Source organism: Delphinapterus leucas, chromosome 9 (assembly GCF_059928025.1).
Source record: "Delphinapterus leucas isolate spDelLeu-1000000601 "Yukka" chromosome 9, BTC_Dleu_Yukka2, whole genome shotgun sequence".
In the NCBI taxonomy this organism is placed as follows: domain Eukaryota; kingdom Metazoa; phylum Chordata; class Mammalia; order Artiodactyla; family Monodontidae; genus Delphinapterus; species Delphinapterus leucas.
In genome coordinates, this window is record NC_143137.1 from 18,857,120 (window position 1) to 18,870,741 (window position 13,622).

Here is a 13,622-nt window from a genome sequence, read left to right on the forward strand (position 1 = left end):
AGTCAGGGAAAGATAATTCTGCATCCAGGACTCTAAAACTCAGTCTTTTTTTGTTATCTATTCTTAACATGATCTTTTTCTGTTCTTAAACTAATGATGAAGGAGATATAGCAATAGGTGTTACAGCATTGAATGGTTTCTTGTAAAGTTAATAAACAATGACTAAAATATGTTCGGCATTATTAAGAACAGTACTGCCAATATGTACAAAAATAAAAAGGGCAGGATAGAGGTCAAGGATTGAAAAGATCTTACTCAAAGACCTTTGGGTAAGGCAAAGAGGCCTTGAAAGTATCCCACTTGGAATTGACTACGCACTACAGGCTGATCATTCCAAATGAAGAGCACACCGTGAACCCACACAACCAATGGCATAAATTCCAGGAGCCGTGACAGTAATTAACTTGACGTTCCCTTGTTTTTCTGCGCAGCCCAGGTAACAGAGCCATCAGAGTGTTACTGGGTGTTTTTTTCCCCCTTCGATTGCGTTTATGGTATTCACAGAAAATACCCGATTTATTTCACCGTCAGCTTGTAAATAAATAGAAAGCAAATCTAACACTTATCATAAAACAAATCAGAAATCATAGAGGAAAAGCCTTTATTTCTCAACAACTGAATGTAAGAAATAAGATCAGAAATAATGCTGAGTAAAATAGACTCGAAATCTACCATGCAACTTCAGTTGCCTTACTCAAAGGTCTTCACAAGCAATACAGAAGTAACTCACTGGACAAGATAATGAAGAATGAAAAAAGCAAGCAGCATACAAAAGAAGTGACATCAACAATACATTATCAAGTAAGCTTTGCCTGAGCACACCTGCAAGATAGCCAAGTTCTAACAGGAGTCCAAACATACGAACCAAAATCCTATTTACATTTTTAAAACCTAAATCTACTAAAAGACTCGAAACAAAAAGGCAATACTCTATCAACTTTAATAATGTCTCACAGTAATACAAAAGAAAATGTATTACTATACACTTTCTGATCCTGAGGTTTTTGATCCTGATGCTTCAAAACTATATATCCAGCTGTCTATTTGACATTGGTACCCAGATGTCTAATAAGCATCTCAAACCAAACATCACCAGAACGGAATTCATGATTTCCACCCCTCCCCCAACCTTTCTCAGTCCCTCAGTCTCTCTCACTTCACTCAATGGTCTTGGCATCCACATAGTTTTGCTCTGTGGTTTCCCTGGAGTCCTGGCCCCAAAGCTGTGGTTTTCCTGGAGTCCTTTCTTTCTCTCACTGCCACCAGTCCTGACCCAATCCAATCTATCAATATATCAGCTCTACCTTGAGAACATGTCGCAAATCCAACACTTCTCATGCCTTCACCTCTGTCATTCTGGTGCTCATATCTGGTCTTAACGGATCCCTCTGCTTCCATTCATATTTCTCCCTGCAATTTTTTTCCCATACGACAGCCAGAGTGATCTTTTAAAAATGTGAATGAGTGAATGAATGAATGAATATCTCCCCCTTGCTTAAAACCTTCTAATAGCTTCTTGATGCACTCAGAATAAAATATGAACTCATGCTGTACAGCAGAGAATGGCAAAACACTGTAAATCAACTACACTTCAATAAAAAAAAAAAAACAATCCGAACTCTTCACGTGGTCTGTAAGACCCTATAATGAGTCGGGCTCCATGACCCCACGTGATCAGGCTCCAGCCTGCCTCTTTACCTTTCCTTCCATTCCTCCCCACCTCCTTATTCACCGGGCTACAATCATACTGGATTCCTCTCTGTTCCTCAAATCTGCCAGTTTGGTTTTGTCTCAGGACCTCGTGAGTGCCCCTCCCTGCCTGAAACTCTTTTCCACTAGGTCTTTGTACAGATGGCTCTTTCTTGGTACCTTATCACAATTTCCCTGGCCATTTTATCTATGAAACAAAATACCAGATCTCCCTTTCTCATCAACCCTAGCCATTCTCTACACTGTCCAGTATAACAATAGCTACGTGTGGCCATTGAACACTTGTAACGTGACTAATCCAAATTTTGACGGGCCGTAGCGTAAAAGATGAAGTAGATTTCAAAAGCTTAGGACAAAAAAATGCAAAATAGATCAATAATTTTTATGTTAATTCCACGTTGAAATGATAATATTTTGGATATACCGGGTTGGATAAAATATATTATGATTTACGTGTTTCTATATTTTCAAATGGAACCATTAGAATATTTAAATTATTTATGTGGTTCACATGTGTAGCTCACTTTATATTTCTATTTGATAGCATGGTTTAATTCCATTCTGCTATTTTATTTTTTTAGTTACACTAAGCTGAAATTTCCCTTTTTATTTACTCACTGGCTGTTCACCCCAATTAGAATGTAGCTCTATGAAAGTAGGGACCTTGAGTGTTTTTGTCATTATTGTATCCCACTTCTTAGACCACTGTCTGGAACAAAGACAGCACTCAATAAATATTTATTGAATGAATAAATAAATGATTGGAGACTTTCTAGTCTTTTCTTCCTACCGTTTCCAGAGGTGTGATAATAGAGTCTACCAAAGTTAATCAGAATATTCTACACTTCAGGGGAAGAAGCAAGAGTCCAAGAATATCATATCTTGGAAACTTCTTGAATTATGATTGAACTTAATGTCTTCAATTGGGTTTTAGGTTCTTTTTTTTTTTAATATTTATTTCTTTATTTGGTGGCACAGGGTCTTAGTTGCAGCAGGTGGGCTCCTTAGTTGCAGCTCCAGGGCTCCTTAGTTGCAGCTTGCCAGCTTCTTAGTTGTGATGTGTGAACTCTTAGTAGCAGCATGAATGTGGGATCTAGTTCCCTGACCAGGGATCAAACTTGGGCCCCCTGCATTGGGAGCGCGGAGTCTTATCTACTGCGCCACTGGAGGAGTCCTGGTTTTAGGTTCTTAAAGAAAGGGATCCTGGTTCTTGCATCTGTATACTCCCTTCTTAGTATAGATTAGCATAGTACCTTACTAAAAATATCAATGGCAATAAAGTCATCATAGTCGAAAAGCTACCATATTTTGAGCACTTACTCTGTGGTAGGCATTGTACTTATAACTTATCATTTCATTTATAAAATCTCTAAGTTAGAAACTACTGTTCCTATTTTTAAGAGGAGGAAACTGAGTTAGTAAAGTTAATTAACTGACTTAAGATGGCCTAGCCAACTAGTATAGACATTCCAATCTAGATCATTCTGATGTCATAGGCCATGCAAACTCCAAACCACCATATTCACAATACAGCATGTGCTTAAAAACTTTAACACTAAAAATCACTTTCAGTGTAAAAAAAGGACATCTATAATACGAACCAAAAATGATAGTGATACTCTCTAGACATAAGCGAGTGATTTATGACCCACAGTACAATTAAATCACAGTCTTGTGCTTGGCTGTGTCATACCTGACTTCCAGGTGTAGGACCAGCAAGCAGCGGTCAGCCATGTCCTGGAAAGATTTTGCAAGTTCGCTCAGAGTCTGCATGATCTGCTCTGACACTGGTGGGAGATCCACATTCACGTGGTTATCTTGAGCAGGAGACAGATCTGAAAGAAGGGGTGAGGACAAAACACCAATCATTTCATTAGATGCCTACAGATAGTTTTTGAAATGACATATGATTTTGTTGTTCACCATGTTGTTTTTATCAATTTGGCTAATACTAGTGTTGGCAGCCTCAGACACCTGAGACATGACAGACTATTTCGGTACTTGATTAAACATAAAAGCCCAGCTGATTGTCTTGCAGCAATTCACAGAATGACAGAAACAGGAGCTCAGAGTTGGAAGTGAACGTAGTAATCTAGCCCAACCATGTGATCTATGCTTGTATTATCTGTACATCTTCAAGTGGCTGTTCAGCTTCTGCTTGCACACCCACACAAATGTTTGTGTAAGGAAACTCCATTCCTCTTGCGGCAGCCTATTCCATCTAAGAAAGATATGACCATCTTACATCAAGCCATGTCTGTTGTCATTGACTTCTAATCATTGGCCCGGGTTCTGCCAACTTAACAATCACTCTTAATTGTGTCAGTGCTTCAAGTACTAAAGATATCTCTTTTGGCTTCCCTGAAGTTTTCTCCTTTTTGGGCTAAATGTCCCCAGCCTTTCAACTATTCTCCAAATAATCTAACTGAGTCATTTTACAATTCTCACAATTCACCAAAAGAAAAATTGAATTGTTCTATATTTCCCTTGAAATGTGGGACTTAGGACCAAACATAATAAATACCACAGAGTGGTCTGACCTGTCTAGAAAGAGTGATCAATTCCCTTGTTCTAGAAGCCGTGCTCCTTGCGTGTAAGCCTAGAATCTCCTGGGGTGGTGTGGGGCGAGGGAACAGGATGTGCTGCATTCTCCTTAACTCAAACAGAGCTTACTTACAATCGGTTAAAAGCCCTAAAAAGGTCTTTTGGGAAAATTTGATAAACCTACCTTCTCTATCTCTTGCAGGTAATTGATAAAATATTTAATAGCATTTGGCCATTTTCTACAGGAAAATACTAAGTAGCAAAAATGTGAACTACATTTCCTTATGTCTAGACTTCTGTTGTGTATCCAGTTCCCCATTATTTCTCAAAGATCATCAACAATAATTTGGCAATTTAATTCAAAAGTTCTTTGAGTTCTCTAGAGCCTCAAAGGCTGGCCTTGAGTCCTGTCTCCACTATTTACTTATTATTGTGACCAAGAGCTAATGACAAATTCTTTCCGCCTCAGTTTCTTCTGTAAAATGGAGATAACATACCTTCAGAATGTTCTTGGGAACACTGAATAAGTTACAGCTGTTGGGAGTATTGAGTGGGTTAATGTAGATAAACTGTTTTGGACAATAGCACGTAAAACTCACTGAATATTAATATAAATAATAAACACAAGTAATAATTATTCTTTAGCAAGCGATTTGTCCAGGTTAAGAGTCCTAAGCTTAATTATAGCAACAAGGTACTTAAAAGATATAATTTCATCCACCTTGAGGTTCAATTTCCATTTATTAGTATCTTTTGCTTTTCCATGTGAAAATTCTTCTCCTTCTCAGAGGATGCAGTGTCATTTGGAAGAAGGGCTCCCTGGACTCAGGGGACATGGGATTTGGCGAGGCACTACTGGCTAACTTGGGAGGTGTCCACCTTACAGAGCAGGGAGTCAACAGACGTAGTGGAAGGCATATCTGCAGTTGTGGGCTTTCAGAGCTGCATCTATTCCTAGACTCAGCCAAGCACAGAGACGAGCCTGGAGAGACCGTCAAGAATTAAAAGGTTAAGTTCTCCTCAGTGGAAACAGACTTCAATAAATTAAAATATCATGGCAAACACACACAAAAAAGAATTTTGTTCAAGGGAACTGACGTGCAAGGAGGAAGGAAATATAGCGATGGAGATTTCAACTTATTACCAGTCTTGGCATCGTCTGAGATGTTCACTAACTCGGTCTGCAGGACTGGATGTAGACACTGCTTTCCTTCTAATGCTATCATTATTCAAGTTGTTTGACTGCAACGTGAGATTACTGCCTTCATAATGTTTTCTTTTGGCAGACTGGATGAAAGCAACTATAAGTAACACTAGTCTAATATTTCAAGGCATTTTAGTGCTTTTGATTCCTCTGTTGTGTGACACTACCTGTGCCATGAAGAGCAATGTATATATCAATAAAAAAAAGGGAAAGGGGCTTCACTCGTGGCGCAGTGGTTAAGAATCTGCCTGCCAATGCAGGGGACATGGGTTCAAGCCCTGGTCTGGGAAGATCCCACATGCCGCGGAGCAACTAAGCCTGTGCGCCACAACTACTGAGCCTGCGCTCTAGAGCCCACGTGCCACAACTACTGAGCCTGCGCGTTAGAGCCCATGCTCTGCAACAAGAGAAGCCACCGCAATGAGAGGCCCACGCACCGCAATGAAGAGTAGCCCCCGCTCTCCGCAACTAGAGAAAGCCCACACACAGCAACGAAGACCCAGTGCAGCCAAAAAGAAATAAATTTAAATAAATAAATAAAAAGGAAGAAATCAGACCCTAAGGAAACTGGGCTCATGGTCCAAGGTCTAAGGATATACTAATCTCCCAACCTACCAAAGGCATTTTGGACAAATTTCACCAAGTTAAAAAACATTCCCTTTCTTCTTATAGAAATACGTAATTTCATCATGTGTAGCAGCTGACTGGCCAAACTCTGCAAATTAAAAAAAAAAAAAAAAAAAAAGAATCCAAGTAGAGTAAGTTAATAGCCAGGAAAGCAGTCTACATAAAACTTGCAATAGTTTAGAATAGCAGCATGCTGTACCTTTAGCTAGACTGTAATCTACAGCAAAAATAACATTTTAGTAAAGCACATGAAAACTGATGCCCGGGGCTCCACTGAAAAGCTGGTCTGAGAATTCCTCAGGGCTCACTGAAATTTATGAAGTTTTCTTAACAAGAAGGAATATACTGTGAAAAGAAGTGCTGAGCATTGCAAAGCCAACACAAAACAATTACCTAGCTCTCAAATGTCAAATGGAAATCTACAAAAAAGCAATGCTGAGAGAATCTGCTTGGGAGATTATAGTCAAGATAGGAGGTTACTGGACACCCACACACATACACACACACTCTTTCAGAGGTTCGTGGCTGTATATTTATATCAGGGATTGCTCTTCACATTGGCGGAGCCCACATATATTAGGCTTTAACAATATTAGTACTTGATTATTTTATTAAGATATGCACTTTGAGCTGTTTTTCTAATACTGGGGATGGGGCACATCAGATCATTCAAAGTATCCTTGTTCCTCTTACAACCACTGCATAAAAGCATGCATCTTTGAGACGCCTAACTATTTGTGGCAACGTGACTGTGGCTTTCTGTGCTAAATTGGTTGGTTTATATGAGGATGCTGAACCTTGATCTCTGGGGCAGACACTGCTTGTTAGGTGAACCAACAGATATTGCCAATTCTCTCTTGTTCACTCCACGGTAGACTATGAGAAGCTAAATGTCTGCATTCCCAGCCTTGCTTGTGGCTGGAGGTGGCCATATGCCACGGTCTGGCCAATGACCCTCTAGGTAGATTCTTCTGTGGCAACCTGATCTAATCCTGGGCTAATTCTGTGACTCATCTTTTGACAGGAAAACAGAACAAAGTACAGACTGTTGCCACTAACATTTTCTGGATTTTAATCCCCCAAAAGTCTTCACTACCACCTGTCAATCCTTCACTAGTACTTGGCTAGTTCCTTTCTCTTTCTCAGCAACTTTCCCAAATTCATGCTGTGCTCCCCAGGCACTTTGTCCTTCCCACTCTCTTAACTCCTCTCTTGAGCACTTCAGATTCTTTTTTTTTAAATATTGTATTTATTTATTTATTTTTGGCTGCATTGGGTCTTTGTTGCTGTGCACGGGCTTTCTCTAGTTGCGGCGAGCGGGGGCTACTCTTGGTTGCGGTGCGCAGGCGTCTCACTGTGGTGGCTTCTCTTGTTGTGGAGCACGGGCTCTAGGCAGGCGGGCTTCAGTAGTTGTGGCTCGTGGGCTCAGTAGTTGTGACTCACGGGCTCTAGAGCGTGCGCTTCAGTAGTTGTGGCACACGGGCTTAATTGCTCCATGGCATGTGGGATCTTCCCGGACCAGGGCTTGAATCCATGTCCAGTGCATCGGCAGGCAGATTCTTAACCACTGCGCCACCAAGGAAGTCCCTCAGATTCTTACTAAGACTTCAAAAGGACTGTCAGCATTTGCTTTCTCCATAGTCTTGCCTTCCATTAATTCTTCCATGTGCCATAATCTGATTTCTGCTTTCACCTGTTTATTAAATAATTATTCTGATAATAGTCACCAATGGTATCCTAATTGCCAAATCCATTGGGCACTTTTCAATCCTACCCTAAGAAAGGCTCTCTGCTACATTCTACAGGACTGCCCATTTCCTTCTTGAAATTCTGCTTTCTTTTGGCTTGTATGGCACCAAAATTCTCTGGGTGTCCTTTCACCCCTCTGCCGTTGTTTTAATAATTTCCTTCACTGGATACTCTTCCTTTAGCGCACCCATAAATTCTGGGGTTCCCAGGGATTTTTTTTCTCTATTGGTCTCCCTTGCTTGTCATTCTATATGCTCTCTCTGAGTGAGCTCATCAATTTTCATGGTTTTTGCTATTATCTTGGAATTGTTGACTCCTAAACTACATTCGATCAACTGTCTGTAAGCTATCTTTACTGTACATCCTGCAGGCCTCTCAAATGCAATGTGTTCAAAACTAAAGTCTATCTTTAGCATCTGCTCTTTATCCTGAATTCTCTTTCTATTGGTGGTATATAAATCTAGGAAATCTCAGCTGCAAATACTGAGAGTAATCTCCTCTCTCTCCTCTCTCACTCCCCTCAGCAAGGAATAATTTCTGCCAGCTTTATTCCCTAAACGTTTTCTTAATATATTTTGTCGTTTCTATATCTGCTCACTTTCTTGGTGGAGCCCTCATCTCTTCCGTGGACTACCGCAATAGTCTCCTAACTGATGTCTTTGCCTCAGTGCCTGGCCCCTACCTTACTTCAATCTTCCATACTTAGCTAATTAAATATGTTAAACAGTTATTTATCTAAGACACAAAATTTGACTATGTCAATTACTTGTAAAAACAGTATCAATGTTTCCCATTCCTTATATCATGAACCTCCTTAGCAAGGCTTTCCATGATTTTGGGTTTCTGCCCAACACTTCAGTTTTTCTCCATCTTTCATCACTTTCTCCTTCCTCTCCAACTTCTCTCTTCTGCAACTCTGGGCCCTTTGACCTGCCATCCTTTTAAAGCAAATTCCCTAAACATATTATGGTGTTTTAGGATTCTATACCTTTGATGGCTCTTATTCCTCTTTCTGAACTATTCATGCTTTCTGGCTCAGAAAGTCTTTCCCGATTCTCCAGGCAGGGTCATTTGTTCCTCTGGTTGTGTTTTTCACACAGTTCTATTAGTTATCATATTCCATTGATATTATCTGTTTATCAGTATGTATCCCTACCAGATCATTAACTCCTTCAAGTAAGGGATTTTATACACACACACAGACACACACACACAAATACACACACACACATGCACCCACATTTTCAGGGCCAGCAGAATAACAGGAGGCATTACAGGAGCTTGAACAAGGCCTTTTTAAACAGAACAAATGATTTAATTGACCAATATAACATGACAAATAATTCATATAATAACAGATCAATAAAGATCAGGCAGGAGAAGGAGTGACTTGCCATTTACAACTATAACTTTCACTTTAGTTCCTTGAGTATATCTTAGGGACAGAGTAGGATAGGGAAGTAATTTATTACAGCTGGTTTCCTGGGCTGTCTAGGAATCTTGCAAAAGTACAATTTAAGACAATTCTTGTCAATCCCTACAGCCTAAGTACTTTTTCTATAAATTGTATTGCCTTTAGAAGTCACCTTGATTTCATGAGTCCACCTTCCTGAAGCCAAGACTTGGGGGTCTCTCTCTTCTATTGAAATAAAATTCCTGGCATATCGAATACTCAGCATCTCTCCAGGAAAGCCATATACTAACTGTCACGGAGAAGCAATCAGCCTGGGACATTAGGATGTCTCAAGTGGTTCCACATCCTAATATTAACCAGACTGAAATCTGTTTAGGTCTTAAAATTAGTCAAAATTGAACACATTCAGACCCAGAAGAGCATCTGTTTTCAAGGATGCAGCTGCTACACTTTCAATGGCAACTTACTGTGACTTCTTTAATTGATTCATAGGAGGATGTCCTTGTGCATCTGCAATATTATCTAAAATTGTTGCAATATTAGCTTACACTAGTATCAGCTGTCACGAAAGTGATAAATTGAAAAGGGGAAGATGGTCATAGCAGGAAAAGTAAGGTTAACTCTGTGAATTCAAACTTTTTAGAAGATGGGAAAAGACAATGAAGAATGATCTCATGAGATTTTCTCACTGGAAAACAGTTCAGAAGATCAAATTTTGGTATAATCGTTATTTCTGACTGCTCTTCCTGTTTGTACAGATACCACATAAGATCTCTGCTTGAACCTGGGATAAAATTATTTAGTTTTCAATCTTCAGTTTTCCTATTTAGAAAATGGTGGCAATAGGACCGTCCTAACTCCTAAAACAATGTATTATTAGATTTTGGAAATAATTTTGAGATCCTTTGACGCTGTAATCTGGCACACATTATAAAAAAATAAAATTAAGGATGCCAATTAGCCTGTGACATTAAGAACTCCTGGGGCTTACAGAGTCAATGGGGGCTGTGACAGGAGACCCCCATCTAACTTCTTTTTTCTCCTTAAATACCTATGGGATATGCTACTATCAAGCCCAACACTAGGATAGGATTTAAAAGTGTCCTACACTATAATACCACAGATCCAAGTTGGAACTCTAATGCCAGCTAGCTCTATCCTCAGCCTTCTTAACTTCTCTGCACCACTATCCCTACTTTTTTTTTTTTTGCGGTACGCGGGCCTCTCACTGCTGTGGCCTCTCCCGTTGCAGAGCACAGGTTCTGGACGCGCAGGCTCAGCGGCCCTGGCTCACGGGCCCAGCCGCTCCGCGGCATGTGGGATCTTCCCAGACTGGGGCACGAACCCGTGTCCCCTGCATCGGCAGGTGGACTCTCAACCACTGCGCCACCAGGGAAGCCCACTATCCCTACTTTTTATTCATTCCCTTAAATTATTTGCAGCATATGTATGCTAACCTTCCTCCACCCCAGTGCTTTGTACACATTAGGCACTTATAAGTATTGTTTTTTCTTTTGCTTAAAAATATGGAACGCTTCATGAATTTGGGCATCATCTTTGCGCAGGGGCCATGCTAGTCTTCTCTGTATCGTTCCAATTTTAGTATATGTGCTGTCGAAGCGAGCACTATAAGTACTCTTTTTTTTTTTTTTTTTTACTATAAGTATTCTTAAATTATTTATCTATGAAACCTACTGGCTTCCGGTATGGATAGGTGATTTTCACATGCTAAAGTATCTACTGTCTTATTAGCATCTAATTTGAATTTTCTTATGATAGAGACGTTCTTCCTCCTTAACTAAGCCAATTACTCCAAGCAAAAATTTCATGGTGACTCTTCCGATCACTCTTTCTCTTTCCTGAAACACATTTTTAACACCTAGCTACTCTTTGCCAACAGCCCTAGCGTTAGCCCCTATTATCAAGTCATATAGTCACTCTTTCCCACTCTCCTAACAATTTAGAACCTAGTTTTAAGTTCTTTTCTACATAAGTATGGGCCTTATCTAAGAAACATGTTTGGTAGGTTCTCTCCATTTTGCTTCCTATTTCAGAAGCAATGGTTCTTCTGTCCCCAAACAGTAACTACCTCTTTTCAGTCCCGATTACTTTAGAAATTTTGGGTTTAAACTAGCAAAGTCAATTGATTTTGAAAACCAAAATGCTGACTCAAATTGCTCCTTGACCTATAAAATTATGATTGTAAAGTATGGGGACATATTATGCATTATTCAGATTAGAACCTGTATGTACATGCATACACATGTGTATAACCAGCTCTGGAAATACAGCCTGCTCTATGAAACATCACACCCAAACAACGAATCCTTTTGTATCTCATAGCCATGCAACAAGAATGCTAAGCCTTGGGCCTCCCTGGTGGCGCGGTGGTTGAGAGTCCGCCTGCCGATGCAGGGGACACAGGTTCGTGCCCCAGTCTGGGAAGATCCCGCATCCCGCATGCCGCGGAGCGGCTGGGCCCGTGAGCCATGGCCGCTGAGCCTGCGCCTCCGGAGCCTGTGCTCCGCAACGGGAGGGGCCACAACAGTGAGAAGCCTGCGTACCGCAAAAAAAAAAAAAAAAAAAAAAAAAGAATGCTAAGCCTTTTCACGGCTGCTTCTGGAAGGGAGCTCTTTTTTGTCCACCCTTATAGAGGAGGAAGGACAAATAAAAGAGATTTTTAAAAACTGTAACATGTAAACATGTTACATCTTTTCCCACTATTAATCATAAGATGATGGGCAATATAAATTCTTAGTGTTCTTTGGAACCTCTCCCTATCACTCCGCTCTCTCTCCTCTGAAATGTCCTATAGTCTCCTAACTATAGATAGTAACTATTTGGGGCTGAAAAAATATGCCTGTCCCACTCACTGCCCAGCCCAATGTCCCAGATGTTCAATGACATTTATTTGGGAATGTATTATTATGAGGCTAAGGCAAAACCAAAACAAAACCTACACCAAAAGAACCCGAAGACCAGCTTTGACAAAGAAATTGCACTTTTGCCATTTGCAGCAACATGGATGGACCTAGAAATTATCATACTAAGTGAAGTAAGTCACACAGACAAAGACAAATATCATATGATATGACTTATATGTGGGATCTAAAAAAATTATACAAATGAAGTTATTTACAAAACAGAAATAGACTCACAGACACTTAAAACAAACTTATGGTTACCAAAGGGGAAAGGGGGGAGGGATAAATTAGGAGTTTGGGATTAACAGATACACACTATTATATATAAAATAGGTAAACAACAAGGTCCTACTGTATAGCCCAGGGAACTATAGTCAATATCTTGTAATAACCTATAATGGAAAAGAATCTGAAAAAGAATATATATATATATATATATATATATATATATATATATATATATATATGAATCACTTTGCTGTACACCAGAAACTAACACAACATTGTAAATCAACTATACTTCAATTAAAAAAAAATAACTTGCACTTAATTTTGTGGATGATGCTTAAGAGTAATTTTCATCTCTGTGAAACCATACTCTTTTCTATTGTTTCCCAAAGGAGTAAAATTTATTCTTCCACTTTTTAATCACCTCTAGAACACATTTCTTAACAACCCCAAGCCTCGTTTTCCTCATCTCTACAACTCGGAGCGTTGTTGTGAGGACCAAATGGGGAATGTGGTCCCTAACACAGCACCTGCCACAAAGCTAGGGACCGTCCCCTGAACTCTAGTAACTCTCTGCCCCCCTCTTCTGGCCTCACCACTTTCACCTTGCACTGTATTTCCCTGATAGATTGTGAGATCCAGGACAACAAAGGCAATAACTTATTCTTCCTGGCATCTCTCATAGTCTATAGCTCTTCTTTACACTCAGCAGTAATGCCTATTGAATTAAATCTTCAAGTTAAGAACAAAGAATTTCATAATTTTTTTCCCCATTATATCTTCACAATGCTGTTAACCTATGTTTTCCAAATAGTTTAGTAGTCTGTGACATTATTCTATTTCAGGGTAAGAAACTGAAGCTCCAGAAAGCCTATGAGTGTTTGAAACTGCAGAATTATGCCAAATGCTGACCTATACAGGGAAAGCAAGGGAGATTTGTGTAAGGCCCATTGTGAAGAACAAATCAAAAATAAGAACCAAGGTAAAAAAGGATAGCTGTTTCCTTAGGCTACCAAGGAGAGAGGCCAATTCTGAGCCAACAGTTTATCCTACACACCGCAGAGTTCCATAGTGGGAAAATCACATCCAGTTCCTCACAAAACAGTGCTTGATGGTCACAAGCTTGAGCAGGCCCTGGACCTCCATTACATTTAGCATTAGACTCCTATCTCCATGCAGTGCAAACGGCACACACACATGGTTTTTACACCTTGGGAATGAC

At 39.9% G+C, this 13,622-nt stretch overlaps 1 protein-coding gene and 1 non-coding gene across 3 annotated transcripts in view; both read right to left on the reverse strand.

The window, feature by feature from the left end:
* The window catches only part of EXOC4 (exocyst complex component 4), an 823,589-nt gene that overhangs the window by 65,415 nt on the left and 744,552 nt on the right, over positions 1–13,622 (reverse strand). For both annotated transcript variants that reach the window (XM_022580733.3, XM_089917005.1), the window contains exon 15: positions 3,404–3,545. In XM_022580733.3, coding sequence (XP_022436441.1) covers positions 3,404–3,545 — 142 coding nt within the window. The remainder of the gene's footprint in view (positions 1–3,403; positions 3,546–13,622) is intronic.
* Positions 10,769–10,875, reverse strand: LOC115801752 (U6 spliceosomal RNA). The gene has a single exon (XR_004022091.1). It is a non-coding gene; the product is annotated as a U6 spliceosomal RNA (small nuclear RNA).